Source organism: Manis pentadactyla, chromosome 14 (assembly GCF_030020395.1).
Source record: "Manis pentadactyla isolate mManPen7 chromosome 14, mManPen7.hap1, whole genome shotgun sequence".
NCBI lineage: Eukaryota > Metazoa > Chordata > Mammalia > Pholidota > Manidae > Manis > Manis pentadactyla.
The window spans coordinates 4739731-4755349 of record NC_080032.1 but is presented as its reverse complement, the minus strand read 5'-3'; the positions used below and the strand labels follow the sequence as shown (position 1 = coordinate 4755349).

The 15619-nt window shown below is 51.7% G+C and overlaps 1 protein-coding gene across 8 annotated transcripts; it reads left to right on the top strand.

The window, feature by feature from the left end:
- Positions 1–665: 665 nt before the first annotated feature.
- ZNF70 (zinc finger protein 70) lies at positions 666–13529 on the top strand. 8 transcript variants are annotated; one of them, XR_008993636.1, is made up of 4 exons: positions 666–801; positions 3733–7843; positions 8699–8755; positions 10756–13529. XR_008993636.1 is itself a non-coding variant. In XM_057491496.1 (2 exons), the coding sequence occupies exon 2, from the start codon at positions 3809–3811 to the stop codon at positions 5153–5155; it is 1347 nt and encodes a 448-aa protein (XP_057347479.1). In that variant the 5' UTR covers positions 666–801; positions 3733–3808; the 3' UTR covers positions 5156–8991. The 8 variants fall into 8 exon arrangements, 3 of the variants coding, with proteins under 3 accessions (XP_057347479.1, XP_057347481.1, XP_057347480.1); XR_008993635.1 differs by lacking the exon at positions 10756–13529 and having other exon boundaries at positions 3733–7704; positions 7812–7843; positions 8699–8991; XR_008993633.1 differs by having other exon boundaries at positions 3733–8755; positions 10756–13528.
- The last annotated feature ends 2090 nt before the right edge of the window (positions 13530–15619 follow it).

Here is a 15619-nt window from a genome sequence, read left to right as displayed (position 1 = left end):
GGGGGTGGAGCTTAAAGCACACCCCCCTCTTCCCTACAGGTTCCCCTAAGGGTCACCCCATGTCTGGAGGCCATCCCTCAGATGCACGGAGTTGGGGGTCCCAGGGTCCAGAAAGCGTCCCACCCACACTCTCCGCCATCGCTTCACTGGGCCCCTCGCCATCTCAGTTTCTGCGGGGACAGGGTGGGCAGGCGGGCCCAGGGCTACCCAGGGGGCTGGGGGAATCCTAACAGGACCCTGCGCCTGTGCGGGGTGACGGGCTCCGCAGGTCCGGGAACCCGTTCCCCTCTCCAGAAGACCCCAGATGCCTTCGCGGCTTCCGGTTTGCCCCCACCCTCAGGGCAAGTGCAGCGGGAACTCGGCCCCCGCACCTACGGCGCTCCCCCGGCCTGTTTCCTCCTCCCCTGCGCTCCCGCCAACTCCCGCCCATCTCTAGTTTCCACACAGCCCGGACGCACTTGGGGGACAGCCTGGATCCACTGAGAGGGCGCGTCCCTGTCCTTGTGCCTCCCTTCCCTCCACCCCGCCTCCGAGCCCGAGCCCGAGCCCGAACCCGGGAGGCTACGCCCGTGCAGCCGGACCACCGAGACGCGAGGACCTCCGCGCGGCCTAGAGCGGTCCCGGAAGTGCCCGCAGGCGGGGGCGGGGCTGGGGGGCGCTCGGGCAGCCGCGGGGTCCGCGTCAGCAGCCGCGGCGGAGCGAGGCCGGGTCTGCGGCGCGTTGGAGCATCTCAGGTGCGGCCCCGCCCCACCTGCCCGCGGCCCCGCCCCGGCCCAGGTAAGCGGCTCCGCGTCAGCCAGTGTGCCCAGCTGTCCCTCCGGTGGCCCCGGTTGTGGGTGTCCCCCATCGGTGGGAAGCATATACGGGCGCTGGCGTTGCCGCCCCGGCGGCGTATGCGGGTCCGCGGCAACTCTCGAGCCCCCAACCAGGAATCCCTGACTGGACAGAGGGCCTGCCGGGTGCCCGGGCCCGGCCCCCCGCCACCGCCCCGAGGATGGGGTGACGGATGCAGGAGGAGCCGGGGAAGGCTCCGAGAGAGGTGGGAAGAAGGGGTTCCAGACTTTCGGATTATCGGTCCAAAAATATTTAAAACATTGTTGGGGACAGATAAAGAACAGCCAACTTTTTAAACAGAGTAGATACTTAAGTATGTAGGTGGTACATAGTGAGAATGGAAAGCCCCAAAGGGGGGAACCCTGGAAGCACCAGGATTGAACAGGTTGGAGGAGGAGGAGTTGCAACCCACATATACCAAGAAGGGGGGATCGGAGGGGATGAAAACACAGGGGTGGGGGGAATAACTCAGAAGCCAAGGGAATCAAGCATGGCATTGGGAGTGGGGGTGAGTTTGCCGTCAAGCTCAAAGCTTTGAAGCTGCCAGGTAGGCAAGGTGGGTTTAGTGAAGGGGTGGGTCCACAAAGTTACACCTAACCATTTTTCAAAAGAAAGCCAGAAATCTACTGAGTTTTTATTTTGGCAGCTAACTCAAATAAAAAGGCCAAGCCCAGCTCTTTGAGAGCCAAACAAAATATGTCTGTGGCAGGATCCCCAGGCTGTCAATTTGCAGCTTCCGAAATGAAGGGTTATGAGAACGAGGTACTGGTGAGGAATGCCAGAGGGATGGGAGAGTGAGGACTGCACAGAGAGGGACTGGCAACAAGGAGGTCACTGGATGCGGGAGCTGAGTGCTGAGGTCCCAGCTGAAATCGGAAACTTGAAACCTGTCTCGGTGCCATACACAATCATATGCTTTTCTTTGGCAATATTTAAGATCTTAGGAGGAATTGACATAGAGGGTTGGTAGTGAGAGGCTGACTGCAGCACGCGAGGAAGTAAGGCTCAAGCAGCTGGTCAGAGACTGAGTTGAAGTGACATTTGTAGTTAGACTCAGGATAGATGAAGAGGGCCTAAGCTAGACAGGGCAGGGGTGGGCCGGAAGAGGAGAACCACCACGAAAGTGTGAGTTAATGGGCTTGATGCAGTCAAGCGAAAGAACTGGAAGGATTCTCTGAAGAGGAGGGGACGAAGCACTGCAGTTGTCAAAGAATATTTGAGACTACTTCAGTACTGTGCTTTTCACAATTGGAAAATTCATTAAAAAGAATTTCCAAATAGGAATGAGTTCCATTACAACTATTTTGATTAATAGAGTGTGTTTTTTGAGCTAGTTATTCTCTAAGCTTAAGGCTAATAATACCTTTGTATAGAATACAACTATTTTGATTAATAGAGTGTGTTTTTTGAGCTAGTTATTCTCTAAGCTTAAGGCTAATAATACCTTTGTATAGAGTTAAGATGATTAAACACAATGTGTTTATAGAAGGTCTGGGAGAGCCTAGCACATAGTAGGTGCTCAGTGGACACAGCTGTTGTTCTCATTATTATGGTTCCTGAGGAGCTTCCCTTTAACCACAGTTTCTGAATAGGATCCTGAGGAGCTCCCTCAGGGGCCACTGCAGTGGGATGGGGGCTGACTGGGGTGTTCTAGGTTTCTTCCTTGTCCCTACATAAACACCGCCTTTCAGCAGGAGCAGCTCTGCTTTTGTCTGTTTTATTTGTATCTCCCAGATGACTGACTTATTTGAGTAAAGAGTTCTTTGGCAAAAAAAAAAAAAAATGTGGCAATCAGTTCTAGCACAAAAACAAATGGCTTTTCCTCCACTCAGTCATGTATTTATTCAACGTCTGTGTGTGTAGGAATTGTTCTGTTGTTCTGGGAGCTGGGGGTTCCAAAATGAAGAAGCACAGTACTTGCCCTTAGGGAGCTCACAGGCAGTGGTGGGGAGAGTCTTGCAAACGATGTTTGCCACTCAGATGCTGAGCGCCACAGCAGAAGTGTGTACAGAGCTTCTGGGCCAGTGAGGGGGTATGCCTGAGACCAGCAGAGTCTGAAGATGCAGAGAAGAGGGACTGGGTCTAGAGTATGAGCCAGTGGCAGTCTGAGAAAGGTGAGGGACCCATTAGGAGAAGGAAACAGCAGCACCAGTGAGGTGTTGAGCTAGAAGGTTAAGGGTGTGCGGAAGAGAGGCAGGAGCTGGTCTGGAAGGGTTGGGCATGAAGGGCCCTGGGAGGGAGTTGAGCTGCCTCAGATTCTAAGACAGGAAACAACACGACCAGGCATGTGATGTGGGTGTTTGACTCTGGTGTCAGTGTAGAGGGAGGAGTAGAACCTGGAAGTAGGTGGTCAGTTGGGAGGTGAGTACTGAAACAATCTTAAGGAGTCACATGGAGGCCTGGCAATGAGGACAGAGAGGCAGAGACCCCTTAATAAGGCCTCAGGAAATGGACATACAGGACTTATGGAGTAACAGAGGGAGAAGGTCTAGGCTGCTCCCAGGGTTCTGGCTTGGGCACCTGACTGGAGGGGGTGCAGCTAACCTAATATAGGAAGGAAGTGTATGCTCTCTTCCTTCAAAAACCCATCCCCAACATCCTCCAGTAGCTGGAGTCTTGCCCCTTTTCCACAAAGGCTCCACTTCTTGCTCTAGCCCACTTTTCTGAACACCCTCAGCCTTTAGAGTTCAGACACCATGGTGTGGTGTTTGAGTCTGTCTTTCCTGCAGTTGTTTCTGATAAATCAAACTTGTCTCTAAGTTAGTGGAGATCATTTCAAGATCAAGATTGTTTCTTATACTTATTTTGTTATGTCCACCATAGACTCTGGCACAGGAAGGGGGCACATACAAGGTAATTGACTTTCTGACTTGATAATATCCCCTGTTTTCTTTTCAGACTGTGAAAATAGTAAGTGTGTCCCAAAGAACATCTTTCAAGAAATATAATTATTGGGGGTGATACTAGATTCAAAATGGAGGTACCCCCAGCAACCAAGCTTGGCGAGACTTTTGCATTTCAGGATAGGTTAGAGATGCAGGAAGAACTTTTCTCAGAGGAGGACCTGGGGGACCCTTTTCTTCAAGAAAGAGGTTTAGAACAAATGGCTGTTATCTACAAGGAGATCCCTCTTGGGGAACAAGACGAGGAGCATGATGATTATGAGGGAAATTTCAGTCTGTGTTCAAGCCCTGTTCAGCATCAGAGTGGCCCCTCAGTGAACATACCCCAGGATGATGAAATATTTGCCCCAGCCTTCCTCCAGAAATCAGACCTTAGCATATGTCAGATAATCCACAGTGGAGAAGAACCCAGCAAACATGATTGTGGAAAAGTGGGTAGGGAGGACTTGGTCCCTAACGAATCTCACAGGACTGCACAACCAGCAAAGCCCTATGCATGTCGGGAGTGTGGGAAGGCCTTCAGCCAGAGCTCACACCTTCTCAGGCACCTGGTAATCCACACGGGGGAGAAGCCCTATGAGTGCTGTGAGTGTGGGAAGGCTTTCAGCCAGAGCTCACACCTTCTCAGACACCAGATAATCCATACCGGGGAGAAGCCCTACGAATGCCGGGAATGTGGGAAAGCCTTTCGCCAGAGCTCAGCCCTTACGCAACATCAGAAAACACACACTGGGAAGAGACCCTATGAGTGTAGAGAATGTGGAAAAGATTTCAGTAGGAGCTCAAGTCTCAGAAAACATGAGAGAATTCACACTGGAGAGAAACCTTATCAGTGTAAGGAATGTGGGAAATCCTTCAACCAGAGTTCAGGCCTGAGCCAGCATCGGAAAATCCACACTCTAAAGAAACCCCATGAATGTGACCTCTGCGGGAAAGCCTTCTGTCACAGGTCCCATCTCATCCGGCACCAGAGAATACACACAGGGAAGAAACCATACAAATGTGAAGAGTGTGGGAAGGCCTTCAGCCAGAGCTCCAACCTGATTGAACATCGTAAGACTCACACTGGTGAGAAACCCTACAAATGCCATAAGTGTGGGAAAGCCTTCAGCCAGAGCTCCTCCCTTATCGAGCACCAGCGGATCCACACAGGGGAGAAGCCCTATGAGTGTGGCCAGTGTGGGAAGGCCTTCTGCCACAGCTCTGCACTGATTCAGCACCAGAGAATCCACACTGGGAAGAAACCCTATGCATGCAATGAGTGTGGCAAAGCCTTCCGGCACAGGTCTGCCCTCATCGAGCATTATAAAACCCACACCAGAGAGAAACCCTATGAGTGTAACAAATGTGGCAAGTCCTTCAGGGGGAGCTCGCACCTTATTCGACATCAGAAAATTCATGCTGGGGAGAAGCTCTAGAAGAAGAGCTCACACCAAGGTTTGAAAGCCTCTCCCAGGCAGAGCTCACCATGGTTACTGTCTGTAAGACCTCACCCACCTCCCTGATGACAGTGCCAAGTGTAAAGGTGCCAACCTAGGCATTCCTGAACACCCCCAGTAGCAACAAGCCCCCCATTCCTATGTGGCTGCTAGCCAGGTGCCCCATGCTTAGATTTGCTGGGTGGAAGGGGAAGTGGGGTGATGGCAAGGCCACTGGAAGGGAGGCTTGCCCAAAGAGAGCTGGCCTCTGGTTGTCTCATTCTGATTTTGACCCCCGAGCCTGTGAGATTTAGTTTTGCCCTCTCTTTGCTTTTGCCAGAATCCAGAAGAATAAACATCAGAGGGAGGAAGCTGAGTTAAACCCTCAAAAGTGTCAGATGGACTCTTTAATGTCAGGCTGCAGTCTGGCACTTTTAGAAGATAGAAACCATGACCCCAGTCCAAATCAGCTGGAAAAAAAGGAATCCCCAAGTAGATGCATCAGCAACAAAATGGAATCTTCTGCCTGGCTTGGGCATTGGTGGGGACAGCCAAAACAAGTTATAGGACAAAGGGAGGGTCTGGGACTGGGGAAGAGGGCAGTAAGCCTCTGGCATGGTGTCTCACCGCTCATTCTGGGTTACAGTGAGGGCAGTCTATGGCAGATGGCTCTTTCTCAGGAGGTACAGGAGCTTTCTACAGGAGCTTTGGTCCTGTAGGCCAGGGGACGTTTGACACTGGCTCTGACTCAGCCTGGGCACTACCCACTATGCCCTCTAGGAGTAATCTGCCCACCAGACCCAGGGTTTCCAAGACCGCTTCGTGCCTTGGACATCAGCAGGGCCCATTTCTGTTCTCTGCCTTCCAGTGCTAGGGCATGTAGAAAGCAGGGTGTTGCAGTAAGAGGTCTGGGTTCAGGTCCTAGTCCCAGCCCCTCACCCCCAAAACTGCATGACCTTGAGGAAGCCCTGAGGCTTCGTTTCCTCTAAGGGTTCATGCAAGGCTCCCATTCAGAATGAGACCTTGTGTGAAAGTGCTTTGGCAACTGGCGATTAAGGATGGAGACCCAGAGTGACTCCTGCCCCACCTGGAGATGCTTTCCCCATAGAGCAGAGAACCATTTCTGGGTCCCAGATGGCAGGGCTTATAGCAGGCCCTTTCATTAAGCCAGGGCTTTCCTTCCCTCCCTCAAGCTTGCAACCCAGGCTGCAGATGCCTTGTGACGTGGATGCTGCCAGACACCACCCTGAGCCTCCCTGGGGTGGCAGTATGGTCTGTGTCCCCGTACTTCTCTCCTCCCCACTGGGGATTGTTTAAAAAGTACCATTGCCTGAAACCTGTCCAGACCAATTCAGTTGGCATCACCAGAGGTGGTGCTCAGACAGTGGTGTGTTTTTAAGGCTCCTCAGGAGATTATAACGTTCTAACACCTAGTCAGGCTGTGAGCCCTGTGCCAGGCATCTGTGTAGCTACAGGGTCTCCCAAATGTCAGGCCTGCTCGCTCTGACCGAGCAGAAGTTGAAGACAGCCATTCTGTCTTGGTCCTCTGCCTCCCCACCCCCCAGGTTGGGATTAGGTATGTCTGACAGGTTGATAAGCATGTCCCAGGCCCTCTGGCCTTCGTGGGGCCACAGCAGTCGAGTACTGGTTTCTCCGGGCTCTGGGTGTGGTAGGGAGGCAGTCTGAGGTATTTTGAAGGTTTCTAAAAGTTAATGGCTGGAATTCCATGAACTCATCGCAGTAATACTGCTTATTTCAGCTCATCAGAAGCTCCTCTTGGCAGTTATGTGTACTTTTAATGAATAAAAATGGGAAATCCCTAATTGCTAGTTAGTAAGAGATTGTGGAATAGGTCTGACAGAGCTGGGGAGCTCACAGTGGGATTCCAGACGGTGGAAATGCAGCTGCTTCTCTGTCCAGCTCTTCTCTTTGCTGTGTATTTGAGACATTTATCAGCACCCTAGGGCCCCCCTAGAAACCATCGCATCAGCAGCCTGGCCTGATGGGACAACGCCTGGGTGTTGTCTGCAGGTGGTCTGCACCAAGGATCTTAAGTCTTTTACTTGGAGTGAAGAGGGAATGTGGAGACCCTTGCTCTGTGTGGTGGGACAGCAGCCCCCACAAGGTCTACCTCCTTGGTACCCCCATTCAGCCTCAGACTTGACTGGGCCTGTCATCAGGCATTCATCTGTTTCCTACCTTTGCTGTCTCCCTTGGCATACTTACGTACACCCCAACCAAATTGATTTTTTAAAGCATCACTTTGCACATGTCACCACTCTCCTTAAAACCAACCTTCAGGGTAAAGCCCCATTTCAGCCATCTAGTTTACCCCCTCTAAACAAGCCACATATAGTTCATGCCACCCCTGCCCAGATGCCCTCTCTATGCCCAGCTTCTCTCAATTCATTTTATGCAGTTCTCACATTTTGGAATATGCACTTTCTCCTCCTCTCCCCCCATCTCCATTATTATCTTTTTGACAGTTTATGTAACATGGGGATTAAGACCCTCTTTCTGAAGGGTTGACAGAGTCTCACATAACCATGGTAAGACTAGGTACTTTTTCCTTTTGAAAGTGAGCAGAACCTAGTGCCCTCTGTTCAATTTCCTTCACTATTTTGTTACTTATTTTTAATTCCTTTCATTTATTTAGGTTCTCAAACAGTGTAACATGAGATCGTCCTGGTAAATATTTTAATTGTCCTTGAATTTAGTTATCACTTGTTTGTTTTGTTATCTTACATTTTGTTCCTTCTTACTGAGTGATGTTGAGTGTTGTAAATCTCCAACTCCTGTTTACTAACTGAATTGTGTTGTCAAAATATATGTGTTCTGCTCTTTTCTATTTAACTTAATATCTTACCTTCCTAAGATTATTTTGATATGGCTTATCAGATTTTTAATGTTTCTAGTAAATGTAGGTGCTTTGGTCTATAATTTTTTCATATAGTTAGAGTTCTTTCTACACTCCAAAAATTTGACATGTGATATGTTTTGTTATTGTATTAGGAATTTCCTTTTGGCCCATGTTACTTTTTTTGCCAAATAATGAATGTTTAGGTCATTGCTGATATTTCTTATTACCCTGTGGAGTCAACATTTTTAAGTTTCCATAGAACTTCTCTGGGCCTGAATATATTGTCAGTTTTTATAAAGCATTTGTGTACTTTCAAGAAATGTGTTTCTACTCTATCAGTTCTATTTGTTAACTCAGTTTTTAAATTATTCAAATCCATATTTGTTTATGTCAGAGTTCTTAACCTAAGATATGTGGACTGATTAGGAATCTGAGCCTGCAGGGGTTTTAGAGGTTGCAGACCCATAGGGATTGAACAAAACTGTGGATATGTGCGTGAATGAGTTGTTCTGGGAAGGGGGTCTATATCATTCACCACATTTTGGAAAAGCTCTGTGACCCAAAATAGTTAAGAACATTAATTTATCTGGTCAAATCATAGCCTGATTTTGTGTTTTTTGTTTATGTATTTCTAGTTCACTCTAATTTCTGTTCCTATTTTATGTATGTTGTTGCTATGTTAGACGTGCAGTTCTCTTAAATCCTTTTTGAGAAATACACAGGATACAAATGACCAATAAGTAAGTACCATAATATTTGGGGCATATATATTTAATAGTGATATATTGAAAAACTGTGCCTTTTAGTGCCCTCTTTGTCTCTTCTAAGGCTTCTCTTTTCCAAATATCATAACTGAAGACTCTTGCTTTTTTAAAATTTGCCTTTGCATGAGAGATCATTTAGCTCAGCATTTTATTTTTTAAATTTGTGTATATGTTTTGCTGTATATCTGTAACATAAACAGCAAATTGTTGGATTTTGTTTTCTGATTCTTTACTTCTTTCTAAGAAGTTCTTATATCATTAACATTGTTTAGAGTAAGACATACTTTATTTTCATCTTAATATTTTGCTATATATTAACTAATTTAACCCAAAAAGGCCATGTTCATCCCTCCTCCGTCTCTATCAATTATTAACTATGTGTGATTTTCTAAGTTGACTAGAGGTCTGCCATCGGGTGCACCTACTCTTCCCTCTCTTCGTCAGTGTCAGGCTGTCCTGAGCCCACTATTAAAGCCACAGACTCTGGCATCAGTGTCTTCAGCTGTAACATGGAGGACTGATGCTACCTCACAGCCTTTAGGGCTCAGAGGAGTAAGAACTGCAAACCCACATGGTAAGCTGAGGGTGCAGATTATTACACAATTAGTATTTTGAAATATTTCTTTAATTTTCTGTTCTTCTTACTCCCAAAGTTCTTTCAACATACTTAGAATATTACATTGTGCTTTACTTTTTAGAAAGTAATGTCAAATGTAGCAAAGAATCAGATACCACAGATCTGTCCCACCCTCCCTGAGGGAACCCATACAGTTATTTGAAAGAGCTGGGAACCCTTGTCTCATATCTCCATCCCCATCACCTTTCTGTCCCAGGCTGGTCCCCTCAGTCTTCCCCACCCCCCATCCTCCACGCCTGTGTTGGGGAGGAGGGAAGCGCACTGCCACAACTGCAAAAGCTGAAGATGGTCACTTCTGGCCACTCCTGTTGTAGGTGTGTCGTTGAAGCCAATGGCTTACCAAAGGTGTGGCAATTTATTGTCAGATCTATGCAGCAGCCATGGGGAAGAACAATTCTGGATGTAATGCTGAAGCCCCAGTCAATTGTTGCCAGGACTTCTCAGAGACGGCAAGTGGTTTTGGCACTACAGACCAAGGTGACAACCAAATGCCCTCAGATCTGCTCACAGTTGCCTAGCCCTTGCAGACAGATGGACATTCACCCACACCACACAAGATAGCTACATTTGTCCCAATGCTGCTGCATCAAGTTACTGGGGTTGGGGAAACAAACCCTCTTCTTGTGGGGGAACCCCATCTTCAGTATCTAATAGCCCAAGAAACCAAATCAGAAGGTTGCCTGGCAACTGTGGAATTCAGGTGTCGTGAGATGGACTGCCCCTCCTGCACCACAGGCCGTACACCCACCCAGTCACCAGAATGCTTGTGGGAGGCACATGCTGAACACTGTCCAACGTCTGCCGCCTTGCTGCCTGTCTGTCAGTGCGTCACCAGCCTGCCCCTGCTGCCTTCTCCTTGGAGGAGGTTTAGAGGGTGTACCCTTTGTGGATGCCTTCTCTTCATGATCCCCCCCGAGCCCTGTCACCCTCCAGTGGAAGCTTGCAAGCATCTGAAAGGCTCTCAGGAGATCTTCCCAAACTGAGAAGGGTCTTCTTGTTGGCTTTCAATCCCTGCTTCCCTTTGCCGCCAACCCTTGGCCAGGCTAGCTCTTATTCCTCCTAGAGATAACCGGAAGCACCTCTGTTTCTCCCCTCCAGACTTCTCTTAGGTCTTCCAGCTCCTGATACCCCTGAAGTGAGAGAGGGGGTCATAAGCAGCCAACCACTAACAGGCTCCCTGCGTAATCCTCAGGCTCCCATCTGGGATGCTGTCGTCCCACTGCCCAGCCGGCTCCCTGGCTTCCCACCTCCAGCCTGGCTTCCCTCCAGCAGCCAGAGTGACTGTTCCACCCCACAGTCTGACGGGGTCTCTCCCTCAACCACCCCTTTTGGTTTCTAGGTAAACAAGTGTAGAGGCCAGCCTGCAGACCTGTCCCGATCTGACACCCCCTCCTTTCCCAGGCCATGCTGCAGCCGCACCCAGCTTCCAGGTTCTCAAGCATGACTTCCTCTGGTGGGAAGGGTGTCCTCTGGGGGACACTCCTCTCCCACCCACGAGAGGAGCATGGGCCGAAACCGGGGAGGCCTCTTCCAGGGTCAGCCATGCTAGCCCTCCAACCCCTTTGGTCTTGTGCTGTGTTCTGGGCGTCAGGAGTGACTGAGCCACGGAGGATGGCCAAGGTCAGGGTCAGGAACAGCACTCCGGTTAGTGGTGAGTGAGAAGACAGAGGGGTCCGAGATAGGGTGACTTTTGTCTTATGTGTCATTGTGTCACTGTCACATCATTTAACCCTGGCTTATTTATGTGTTTCCTGAAAATTGCTTCACAAGCACCCCAACTATGGTTTGGCCTGAGTCCTCATCCTCCGCAGCCTGGCTCCTGACCGTGACCTGCCAGGCCTCAGGCGGATGCTCACAAGGGCTGAAGCTTGCCTCATGCTTTGTTTCTTCCCCATGTGATGGGAGCCAGGGCCCAGCAGGAGTTTCGAGGGAAGGTGGGTTCAGAGCAAAGTGAGGTGGGAAGATGTTGGAGCCGGTCAAGCATCTGACTGGGCCCTTTGTCATTTCCTGGGCTCAGATACCAACGGTGAGAGCTCTGGCAGGAGCCTGTTTCCCCACAGAAGCGGGAAGGGGAGTGAGAGGCAGGGAGAGGAAGAGACCCGACAATCCAGGGGGAAAAGGGGGAACCCGGATGGGGAAACAGCAGGTCTCCACATCAGACCTCAGCCCTGCCCCAGAGGGCATAAGTGTGAGTGGGGTGGGAGGCCACCAGGGTGCAGTGAGTCTGACCTGGGCAGAGAGGCTGGGAGCAGGACCCTGCACCCCTGCCTGGTGCTCACTGGCTTGCCTCCCCTGGCCTCTTTCCAGCAGCACAGTCAGCTCCTGCTCCCCTCGGCCTCCGGCATTCTGCAGGCCTGCAGCCAGACTTGCCTGGGAAGCCCAGCTCCAGATATGGGATCCCAGGAAGCCAGGGATCCTGGCTTAATGCATGAGTGCTGCCAGATAATTGTGCCAGATAATGACATTGTGCTTTACTTTTTAGAAAATAATGTCAAATGTAGCAAAGAATCTTTGCTAGCAATTAATGGAATAACAGGGCCCTGCATGGGCATCTGATGGAGGCTTGAATGAGGTGGTTAACAACCTCTTGGCCATCCATGGAGGAGAGTATGTTCCAAGTGCATAGCACACATTCTTTCCAAGCACTCTTGGAGCAAAAGTGCACACATGTTGGCTTATAAAGAAAGTACAGGCAGCTATTAAAGGGTTGAAGTACAGATTGTGTTATTGGAGCACGAGGCAAGAATCCAGAAAACCAGGCTATGGTGTTACTTCTCCCTTTAACCAGGATTCAGAGGTGATCTGTTAGGATTCCATGGACAATGGTTATAAGGGTCCAGACCGATAATTCTGAGAAAGGCTTCCTGCCATGAGACTGGGATCACCCTCCTTGAGAGGTCCTGCAGGAGGGGGGGGATTGTGGGAGAGGGACCTTGAAATCTGGGGATTGTGACTAGGGGCTGCCTTCTTTCTCTACGTGCTTCTGCCAAAAATGTGGAGTCACAGAGTTGGTGCTAGTCTTTACTACTTTAACTTGTTGATCTTTAAAATAAATGTTATTTTACCAGCAAAAATGGGTTTATTCTGGAACAGCACAGAACTGCAATTCAGGACATTCAAGCTATAGCAAAAACCATAGGCTTCTCCAAGAAAGGAAAGGACCATTATTTTATGGAGAAGAAGAAATTTGGGAGGGGTTGTTCTGAACCAAAGTCCTTTGGAGAAAGGCAAGCATTCAGGGTGAAGACGGTGAGCTGCTGGCCTAGTCCGTCTCTTCTAGGAGACGATGCAGTGCGCATCTTCTCCTGTTGGAGGCTGGAATGGACACCCCCCTTTCTGTTAATGATTGGCTGTTGGGTTTGTGATGGATAATTCTTGACCTGAGTGGTAGGGCAGTTAGAGCGCTCCCTTCAGGTCTCTGGACTTCATTTTAGTGAGGTTTCACTTTATTTTAACAGGTTTCTGTTCCAGCTTTGTTTTGTCTTTGACTCGGTACATGTGTTTGCGTTTGTGTCAATCGGCAGGAGAAGAATGAACATCACCTACCTCCATTCACACTCGCCCACAAGTGTTCACAGACACCTACACACACACACATCCTCAAGATGAGCTCTTTCTCAGGCCCCCCCCTCCGCCCCTCTCTGAGCCTCACTCTGTTACATTCGTTCATCCACTTGACCCAGGGGAGGAACCCTACTGTTCATGGAAGCACCTCAGGCCAAGGAAGGGAATCAGGACAGGAGGACGGGAGGGGAACCCGGTGGAGGACCGGCGGGGCCAGCGATGACCTGCAGCTTGCGGGGACCTGGGGTGGGGGTGGGGCCCTTGGCTCCAGGACCCTCCTGGCCCCAACCCCAGAAGCCGGGCCACCCTAGCCCCCAACTGTGGAGTGATCTGGAGGGGTCCGCCTAAGGGCACGCCCTAGGCCCAGCTTTTGCCGGGGCGCACACTAGAGGGGCTCCGGGGACGGGAACCCTGGGTAGGAGTGGGGCTTCCTGTGGTCTCCGGGGGTCGTCCCGCCCCGTCCCCAGTTAACCCCAGGCAGTCGCACCCCGGCTCCGGGACCTGTCTCACCATCCCTGGCCGCCAGGGGTCTCTGTCCCCTTGCTGGAAGCGCAGGGAGGGGCTGAGTACTTGAATGGGAGGATCGTGGACCAGGACCCTGGTGCTGGCCCAGGACCTCCGAGTGACGCCACAGGAACCTGAGGTGTCCAGGTCACACCAGACAGGGACAGAGTGGGGACCAGGGCGGCGGGGCCTGGTGACTGCCGGGTGAGGCGTTACCTGGGCTCTCAGTGCCGCGAGGGGATGCGCACCGCTAGGGACTGGGACATCAGGGCGTCCACAATCCGAGGAAGGGCGGACGTGGGGAGAGGGTTCCGGGCCTGGCTCTGGGCCGTAAATTAGACCAGCTGCTGTGGAGAACCGGCTGCAGCTCACGGTAACCCAAACCCAGACTCCCCATGTCCCCGCGGTGCCAAGTCGGGGGTGTGCCGTACAGAGCACTGGGGTGTGCACAGTGACACTGTTTGTGAAAAAGGCATAGGAACTGCCCGGGTGTCCCTCCAGCCAGCCGGCCAGTGCCATGCTGTCTGTTCACACACTCTCTGCGAACCTGTTACATGCTAGTCGTCAACTCGGATAGGTAGGAGGGCAGAAGGAGCACAGTATGCCCACATCACTCACGTGCATTTGAAAACTTGGAACAAAAGGCACGGTGCTCGGCATGACGTGCGAGGCCCCAGGGACCAGCTGGTTCCCTCTCCTGCCTCCTGCTTCCTTGGATCCAGCCACGCTGGCCTCCTCGCCACCGTTCCTGCAACTCGTCAGGCACATCCCACCCCAGGGCCTTTGCACTTGCTGTTCCTGCTGCTGGGAGCCCTCCTTCCCAGGCCCCTCCCTGGATGGTCCCCTTGCTTCCTTCAGGCGTGGCCTATCCCAACCATCCATCTAAACCAACAGTTGTCACTCTCCTCCTCAACCCAAGAATTGATCACACCACATATTATAGCATAACATGCAGTTTGTTCTGGCCTCCTTCAGCCAGTGGAACTTTGCTCCAGGACTTGGGCTCTGAGGCCACTACTGCGTCCTCAGGGCCTAAAGCAGCACCAGGCTTGGGGGCTGATCAGTGGCTACGTGTGGAATGAATGGCTCAGGATTTCTTCCAGGAAAGGTGGGAGCCCGTGGGACTGGGAAGGGGTGGGGACGCAAGGGGAATTGGCAGGACCAGTTGGTTTTCTGCTCCTGGTAAACAATCTGAGCTAGCTGGCCACAGGGCAGCATGTGCTGCTTCTGTGTGGTGGCGTATCGCCTGTGTCAGTGTTCTGGGCGTTTCTGAGTTTTCGTAAAGCCCAGCTGTCTCCCCTCCGACAGAGGAGACCTGTCTTAGGTACTCTGGTCTGGGAATTCCTCCCGCCCAAGGTGACTTCTTCCCTCATGGGGGGCAGTGCACAACCGTGTGGGGGGAGGGGTGCAAAACCCCCAGTTCCTCTGCCCCAACCCCTGCCTCAGCAGAGGGCCCAGCCTCTGGGCTCTGGCGGGGCCCTGGGAGATGGAAGGAGCTGGAATCTGAGCACCAGGCCACGTGGGAGGGGGCGAGAGCACTAGGGTGGGAGTTGGGGGCCAGGGCTCTACCGCTTACCTGCTGTGTGACCTTGGCCAGGTCACATCCCCCTCTGTGAAAGGAGAGAATGATCTTCCCAGACCTGAGCATCTGGGATTTCTGCTGAGCAGGCCTGGGGTTGTTAGGGTGCGACCGTCACCTTTTAGAAGAGTGACAGCAGCGGCCACTAGAGGGCACTGCCAGCTCGGGCTTCTGTGTGTGCACATGCGTGGGCGTCAGTGTGTGTGAGCATGTGTGCGTGTGAGCATGTGTGGTGTGTGTGAGTGTGAGGGCCACTGTACGGGGACACTTGGGGTATGTTGACTGGGGATGCAGCTGGGACACCTCCCTGGGGTCCACGGAGGACAGTCAGGTGAGGGCCATGACATCCTTGTGTGATGACACCTCTGTAGGGTGCCGGGTGACCGCCTGCCTGGGTCCCCACCGTCAGCCCCTGCTCCCTAGTGGGTTCCTGACAGCCTGAGCTCCTCTCCAGAGGCGCCTGACGCCCGCGGGCTCCGGGAGAGCCTGGGGAGGGGGAGCGGGCCCATCGGAAGGGACCTGGGGCGTGAGGTGCAGGCAGGGGGGTCACCCTGCT

Bases quoted from the DNA above. Each gene is read 5' to 3' on its own strand.
- ZNF70 (XM_057491496.1), top strand. From the start codon at position 3,809: ATGGAGGTACCCCCAGCAACCAAGCTTGGCGAGACTTTTGCATTTCAG.